The sequence below is a fragment of the Papaver somniferum genome, chromosome 1, assembly GCF_003573695.1.
Source record: "Papaver somniferum cultivar HN1 chromosome 1, ASM357369v1, whole genome shotgun sequence".
Taxonomy (NCBI): domain Eukaryota; kingdom Viridiplantae; phylum Streptophyta; class Magnoliopsida; order Ranunculales; family Papaveraceae; genus Papaver; species Papaver somniferum.
In genome coordinates this window covers 109838217-109846638 of record NC_039358.1, presented here as the reverse complement: position 1 = coordinate 109846638, position 8422 = coordinate 109838217, and the positions used below count along the sequence as shown (strand labels likewise).

Sequence of the window (8422 nt, the reverse complement as noted above, 5' to 3'; positions counted from 1 at the left end):
AAGCCGGATTGGATGTGTCAACACTCGGGCATGACTTTTTCTCCTTACTTGATGCTAAAGAGACGCATGTATGGAGAGTTCGTTTTGGTGCTCTATGGCTCTGATTGGATCATAACCGCAATACACCGTCTTTTACTGAAACTACCCCACCTCTCCATTCCCTTGGGAGTAACTTGTAAGGTCATTTTCGTCTCTTACAACTTTGATGACGCAGCGATGCAATCCATTTATTTTCTCGTTTCAATATCTCGACCAGTTTCTCAATAAATCACACAATCTCCGCTGCTCCAATAAAAAATCAAAGAATAATCGAATATTCTGAATGAAAAACTCGTAATATTTTCTCGCGATAAATTGAGAGATAACCATCGGTTTTATCGCATTTCAAGACCTATAAATACACCAAGACAAATCCGCCATTAACAATAACCTTCAATCGTTTCAATGCGTTTCAAACGAAATTAAGTTTTTTACAGTAATTCTTTAAGGAGTACTGAGGATTTCTTTTCCTCTCTCCATTTTTATTTTCTTCTCTTTCATTCAACAATGGCGTTCCATAGAACCCTAACAAGCCGCATCTTCAACCAAAAAACCCTAGTTTCCAAAAACTTTATCCAGAGAAACCTAAATATCCCTTCAAATCCAGTTTTAACAACATTCAATCACGAATGTTTAACCGATTCAAAAATCGGAGGTGAAGAAGAAAAGTCTTTCAGAAATTATTTTCAGAAGAGAGAAATTAGTTCTTCTACTCAACAAGCGGTGAGAAGATCATTACCAGTTGGTGAAAATCTTATTGAGAAATTGAAATCGATTAATAGTATAGGTAAAGATCGTATTCGATTAGATGGATTAATTCCTCCACCATCACCAGTACCACCTGTTAAGAAGGAATTAGATTATCTGGATGGAATTTCAGTAAAAGATGCGAAGAAATTGTTGAAATTAGCACATTTAGAAATGTTGAAATCTAATTTAAAACAGATTGAGAAGAAAAGTATTACGTATTCAGAATTTGTTGATATTTGTGTTGCTGGTTCTAATAGTCATGATCAAGGATTAGAATTTGCAAAGATGTTGGATGATTCTGGATCTGTTATCGTTTTAGGAAACATTGTTTTCCTTCATCCTGAAGAGGTAATAATCTTTTACTCCCTGATTTTCTATCTTTGATTTTTTTTTGGATTTGTTTTTCTTTTTTGTAATAGATTTTTTAGAATCTTTGTAGATTAATTTCTGACCCAATTTTTGTTTTAAAGATTGGTAAAGAAAGTTACTGAGACTCAACCACATCAAGAAACAATAAGTAAAAAATATCAGTTCAATCAAATCATCAAAGAGATTTTTTTGTAATTTCGAAGATCTGATAAGTTTTATCATGTTTTTCTTTTTCTACAGGAAACCTTGACTGATTACAAGCCAGAAACAGTTACATATTTCTGATGGTGTATAACCTTAGGTGCAAAACAAACAGTGACCAAAATACCTTTGCTCTCTCTATTCAGTGACCAAAAAAAAAAAAAAAAACTCCGCAAGGAAATTTATTCCTGAAAAAAAATGCTCGTTTTGGTGAAAATAGAAATTTTCACTAAATCCTTATATTCGTTGTAACTCGTGGGCGACAATCTTTGATGAATTCTTTTGTTGATCGTTAATAGGTCTAGATCCAACATTTTACATACCCCACTAGACTGATTTAGGACACAATTTGATTAGATAACACAAAATCTTTTATCCTTCAATAGGGAAAAGGGCATAGAAGAATCACTTATTATTAGAGTTTCTGTAGATACTGTATGATTTAGGATTTAGAAGGGTTAATAATTAGTTGGTTTTGTAGAAATATTTTGGGTTGGGCATATGTTGTGTTAACATAGTAATTACTGTATTAGGCTTAGTAAAGGCACTATTTGGTGCCAAAAGAAAAAGAGAAATGGCTTCCTTTAGCCAGATTGTTACATTATTCTTGTATGCAGGTAACACGAGCAATCGGAGGCATAATTCCACTACCGCTAGCTCCAAATGATGCTTGGAAAAAAGAACTGGACACCATGGAGAAAGAAAAGGCTCAGATTGATGCTAGGGCAGAAGCACTCGTCTGTCGAGAATTATGGGGTGGACTTGCTTTTTTTACTGCTCAGACAGCTGCTTTCCTCAGGTTAACATTTTGGGAACTATCATGGGATGTGATGGAACCAATTTGTTTCTATGTCACTTCTATGTATTTCGTGGCGGGGTATACATTTTTCTTAAGGACTTCGAAAGAACCGACTTTTCAAGGATTCTTCGAAAGCCGATTTACTTCTAAGCAGAAGCAGTTGATGAAGATGAAGAATTTCGATATCGAGAGGTTTAATGAGCTCAAGAAGGGGTCATATCCTTCTTCCAAGATCAATTCACAACCATCTGGAGCCGAATCATTGGTGTCCATGCCAAATCATCCATTTGAGCTCAGGACGTCCTAAAAATCTTACAACAAAAGCCAAAGAAAAGGCCAAAAAAAATAATGACTAATATACACTAATAATCAAGGTGAAAACACAGGGACGGAGGAAGAGATTTTGTGTAGCTCTTTCCTACTAGTACATCATGTAGTTTAATACTTTTTATTTTCTTGGAGTTTTTGTTGTTGTTCATTAGGTATTGCATTCTCATTTTGCATATCCAGGATTAGGCGTTGTCTTTCCTGTCATGTTATGTGTACTAGTAGTGGTGCAGTTACTATCCAAAGAAGCATTATGCCTGCCTCTATCATTTCATCTTCTTTTAACTTCCAAATCATGCTAGTCTGTGTTTTTATCGCCTCAAAGTCTTTATAGTTGGTATCCCAATTGTCTTGAGGAAAACACATCAAGACGTGGGAAGGAATTGTTAACTGCATCAGCTTCATTCATAGTTGAGGGTAAGATCTCCCAAGTACAAGGAACAGGAACTACAATAAGATCTTTATCGTTTGGCAATTTGTGCATTTTTAGCAAGATATTGGTCTCCTCTCGACCTTTTCATCTTCCAAGTAACTGCGTTGTTTTTGTCACTCCCCATGACTTGTTTGATAGCGTAATGATTTCATTCTGTTGACAGACTGTCCATGGACTATATTTGGAAACACTTCATTAAAATCTCCCAGAATTTATGTGGAGGCAACTTTTTCTATGTTTAAAATCTCGAATGATACGCCGTACGCTCATAATGGACTACACTACTACACAACCAAGCCATTAGGATAAGAAGAGTTCCACAACTGTGTATACACCTAATAAAACAAACAGATTAATGGGAAAACATTTGATTATTACAGCCATGACTCGGAGAAGATCGCATTGCCAAGGATATTCCCTGTTTAATACTCAATTAAATCAAAATATATTGTATTTTCCAATTGTGATAGATTAGGGACCAGCGTGAAATACTGAAATGGTTCAAGACTCAAAGATAGAAAACAAAACCAACAAAAACAAAAAATATGCGGTAAAGATGATGTGGTTGTTGGGTTCGGGGAACATAAGCAAGCTGTAGATCAGTATCATAGAACTTGCTTTTGTGTCGTGTCCAGAAAAAAAAGAACTTGCTTGCGAGGTTCCTTCTCTTTGTTTATCGTGGAGACTTAAAAGTGGTGTTTTCTCGTGCATTGCATGTGTCAGCATCTATTACCCATACATATGTGAGCAATTTCCTAACCGGGACAGAAGTCACGGGACTAGCGGATCAAACATTGATCTACCATGGATGGTGAATCTTTTAATTCGAAATTGCGAGTCAGTACCACACAAATTGTACAGTACAACTGATGATTGACTGACACGTATATGGTACTGAACTATTTAGTTGGAAAGTGGAATGCTATTAGCTTTCCTAAACCGAAGTCGTGCTGCTCGTGCATACAAGTTTGAGGAAAGACAGAGTACGAATTTGCTTTCCTCTTCCCCAAGGATGGGGGAGGAAGGGAAAGAAAGACAAAGACATAACTGTAATGCTGACCACACGTTTACATTAAATTTATTGAATGAAAAAACCCATCATTTTCATTGCTCAACGGTTCCTATGATTTCAAGTTTCGCTACTTGCGTCAGACTTGCAACCTCTATCTATCCCACTCTTCCAGGCACCCAGCTCATGAGAAAAACATGGCAACTGGCAAGTTATTAAGAAAGATGGAGTCCCGAGAAGATATTATTCCTCACATACCACAGCGACATATACGATATTCAATAGTATGCGTGTTAGCGTGTATAGGATACCGGCAAATCAGATAAGACGCGTCCAAGCTGTTGTCAATGGTAGCAAATACGTAATCTGATTATTTGATTAAATATATACAGAAAATTACAGTAACTTAAATCTCATCACTAAACAAGATAAACTTGCGGCCCCGTGAAGAAGTAGATATATGTCTAGTAAAGTTACGAAGCTATTATTCCTATTTGGATCCGCATTGTTTTGTGAGATCCAAATGAAAGTCAATTAGACATGAGGGTAAGAGTCATCTATGACAATGTGATGAGGGTATATTACTCAAAGAGTCATTTATTACAATTTGGTTAATGCAAGGTAAGATTGTGTTGTCTCAATTCAAAGTCAAAAGGTTACCCAATTGGCAATTATCCGTACCAAGATTTTTCGGTCCGTTTGCCGCTAGACATCCTTCCCTATAGTTATATTGGATGTTGCATTGAGAGATTTGGCTCATAATTAGTTTGGTCTCTGCGATCACTCCGAAAATGTATCAGGGTAGTTCGACATCTGAAGTTAGGAATCTCAATTAGTTTTCCGAAATCAGTTTCGAATAGTATTTTTGGTCAACGTTGATCTTTTGCTGTGTTTGATGGTATGAGTATGTTCCAAGATTCGGCTGTTAAAGCAGTGGTGATTCTCGACGGCTGCGCTACCACTAATAGGGTTTTAGCAGTCGCATCCCTACAAATGAGTCCTTCTACCGCTATCCAGAATGTCCTCGGGCTGGTCCCTCCGTGTTGATCTTGATCCAGCCACTAAATTTTTTGTAAATGTTCGCGATCCAATTCCAGGATTTATGATAGCTGGCATCCCAGTTAAAATAAGAAGAAGTTTTCCGATGCCCAGTAAAATTCCCGTTGAAGGCTGAGGGTCATGTGTGCTATGTTTCATGGGTTTTGATGTTTTTCTCGGTACATGAATCATACCTGGATATCCATAAAGACTAGAAAAGGAAACAAAAAGCAGTTTTGATAGAAGAGTGTGGTTTAAATTGTAGAATTTGTGAGACTATTGTCTGCGGGTTCTGGAAGTTGGGGAGATTGTGAACTATGTTTGCGTGATTAGAAAGCCTCGTTAAGAGAGTGCTCCAGGAGGCCGTGACGACGTGACAATGTATGAAAATGTGATCAGCAGTTTCTGAATCAGTATTGCATTGTCGGCTGATGTTGGTGTCAGTGAGGTGGATATGGTTTAGATGTCGAAGGTCGGAAGACTTTCGTTAATTTCTTTCACAGAAAATCTTAACTTTAGGGGGTGGGAATGGGGTTGGTGTAGGTTTCAGTGAGAGTGATACGATGCGCTGATTAAGAAATTGTATCCATATGTGATGGTGTATTTTCCATATTTTGTGAAAGGGAAAATAATTCTATCAGTGGGGTATTTTGGGGAGGTGGATATTCATTGTTTATCGCACTATGTGGGTGGAACGAGGTTTATATTATCTTGGTTCTAAGTGTGGTGAAAGGATCGACGAGGTCAGCTATGGGATAACAATTCACTGGATCCATGGCATTAGTGAATTATGGAATCCAGTTTGCTTGGATATAAATTGTTAAACCATCTTAAGTTCTATGAAACAGATGTTGCTTAATTATAAGGATGAGGGATTCCAATTGCCTCCATTGAGAGCTGGTTGAGGAAAGGGTTGCTAGAATTTCTGGAAAAATAGGTTGTTGTTTAAGATATTTTTCTTGCATAGGGTATCCCAAATTGAGTTCGATTCCTCAAGGATATTCCTTACCCATTTGATTATTACCGTTCTATTGTGTTCGCTAGTACTTCTGATGGCTAGCTCTTTTTCTGATTTGGGTTTGATAAGCGTATCCCTGTAAAAGGGTGAGTTTTGTCATCCAACCTTTAGCCTTGTCTGCCAGCCGTTGAAGAAGAGGTTTAAACAGAAGATTTTCCTTGTTTAAATTGGAATTCTAGATAATGTTGTAGGCATGTCGATAGCTTGGTGAAGGGCAGTGATTTGCTGATGATCAAGTCTTGGATTGTGAACAATTGTGGATTTTGAAGTATTAATTTATTGACATGCAGATCGAGATATTATATACCCAGAAGATGCTTGAGTTGATTAGTACCCTTTGTTGATGCCATATACGTTAAGAGGAGATACATAAGGTACAGAATTGAAGGTTCTTTTTCTGAGATGCCCAATCCTTCCATAATCTTTTGGGTTTTAAGATTTCCCGAGTTTGTTGATAGAACTTTTGCACAATTAATAAACACATATGAATAAAGCGGGTCTCCTTGTCTTGTTACTCTAGTTAGAGTTGTGCATCTATGCATGGTGTCGTTGATTTTGATCGAGTAAGTGACCGTTGAGATACATAACATGATGTATTCTACAAAAATTATAAGGAAACCTAATGACAAAAGTTTTTTTAATGACACTCCAATCCAGGTTATCATAGGCTTTCTAAACTATAGTTTAAGTGCTATTTTGGGATCTTTAGTATTGATTGAGGTTCTAATATGGTGAAATATATCCTCAGCGATTGCTATGTTGTCATGAATGGACCTTTTGGGTACAAAAACACTTTTTTATAATGGCTTATTACGAAAAGGAGTAAGGGTTGTATGCGGTTGACTAAAAATTTTGAGATGATTTCGTAAGTGACATTACAGAGTCGTATAGGTCTGAATTGTGATTATTTGGATGGATGATCTATTTTGGTTATTAAAGCTAAGTTTGTGTGGTTCATGAGAGGATGGATATTAAAGGTGTTGAAAAGACTATGTACCATTTGTATGTTGTGTATGGTTTATTTCCATGAAAACTTTGAAAATCTTACTACTATATTCATCCAGATTTGGGGCACGCTCAGAGACGATTGAGAATATGGCTTGCTTGATCTTTAAAAGGCGGGGGTCTAACAAAACCACCCAATATTTCGATTAGCAATCTGTATGGACTAACTCTGAAACACTTACTATAGAATCAACTAGACAGTCAGACTCAATCTAGATAAAAGTATCTCAAGGAGTTAATATCTCTCTCTTGTTTTGATTCACTCAAGCTAAAAGAAATCAGCGAGTCTATAATCAAACACAAGGAATAACTTGGACGGTACCAAAGACCAATGTCCAAGGATCAATCAATATCAATAAGTTCATGAACCGATTCGAGTGAATCAAATCATCTTTGCTTCAATTGTGTCTTGTGTAGTTACATAAGATTTCCTTGCAATTGAACAACTCTCTTAACTAGTTCATTTGAGTCAATTGAACTAGTTATGGTGAAAAAGAACATGGTTGGTATGAAACGCTCATATGGTTAACCTCTTTGGGTAGATTATTGTTGAACCAACAATGTACACGTTTGGGTGCGGTTAACAAACCTAGAAGCATACAGTCATTTTTGTATGACAAGCTAAGTTTTCGATCTAACGGTTGAGAAATATTAGCTTGAATCTAAATCAGGTTTTCATTTAATGGTGAATATTGATTGCTTTGCAACTAAGGCAAAACCCTGATTTGAAGACTATATAAATGAGACATTTAGCATTGAGAAAACTAATCCCCACACGTCCATGTTATACTAGTTTCTCTGCTAGAGTCGTTTCTCCTTTAACCTTTGGTTTTCTTCTTCTAAAACCAGGTTAACGACTTAAAGACTTCATTGGGATTGTGAAGCCAGACCGATACTACTTTTATTGCAGTTTTGTGATCTGATCTTGCATCTTCTATCGTACGAGTACAATCATATTGATTGGCTTGAGATCGTGAGAGTTCTCCGATAGGCAAGATATAAAAAGTAATCACAAACACCTTCGTCTCATCGTTTGTGATTCCACGACATCTTGTTGCGCTACCATACGATTAAGATTGTTGTGAGGTGATTGATTAATCTAGGCTGTTCTTCGAGAATATAAGACCGGATTATCAATTGGTTCCTGTTCACCTTGATTATTATCAAAAGACGGAATAAAAACTTTTAGGGTTTTTTTGTGGGAGATAGATTGATCCTTTGATAGACTTGTATGTGTGAGACAGATTTGTTTATTGTTAAAGCCTGGGATTTTGGGTCGTAGCAACTCTTAGTTGTGGGTGAGATCAGCTAAGGGAATCAAGTGCGCAGTATCCTGCTGGGATCAGAGGCGTAGGGAGTACAACTGTACCTTGGATCAGTGGGAGACTGATTGGGGTTCAACTATAGTCCAGTCCGAAGTTATCTTGGAGTAGG

The 8422-nt window shown here is 36.9% G+C and overlaps 1 protein-coding gene across 1 annotated transcript; it reads left to right on the top strand.

Moving 5' to 3' along the window:
* Positions 1-412: 412 nt before the first annotated feature.
* LOC113296246 (calcium uniporter protein 2, mitochondrial-like) lies at positions 413-2795 on the top strand. The gene is made up of 2 exons (XM_026544564.1): positions 413-1137; positions 1977-2795. The coding sequence occupies exons 1-2, from the start codon at positions 547-549 to the stop codon at positions 2463-2465; spliced, it is 1080 nt and encodes a 359-aa protein (XP_026400349.1). The 5' UTR covers positions 413-546; the 3' UTR covers positions 2466-2795.
* The last annotated feature ends 5627 nt before the right edge of the window (positions 2796-8422 follow it).

Coding starts and splice junctions, on each gene's coding strand:
- LOC113296246 (XM_026544564.1), top strand. CDS start 547: ATGGCGTTCCATAGAACCCTAACAAGCCGCATCTTCAACCAAAAAACC. Junction 1,138..1,976: donor TTTTCCTTCATCCTGAAGAG/GTAATAATCTTT, acceptor TCTTGTATGCAG/GTAACACGAGCAATCGGAGG.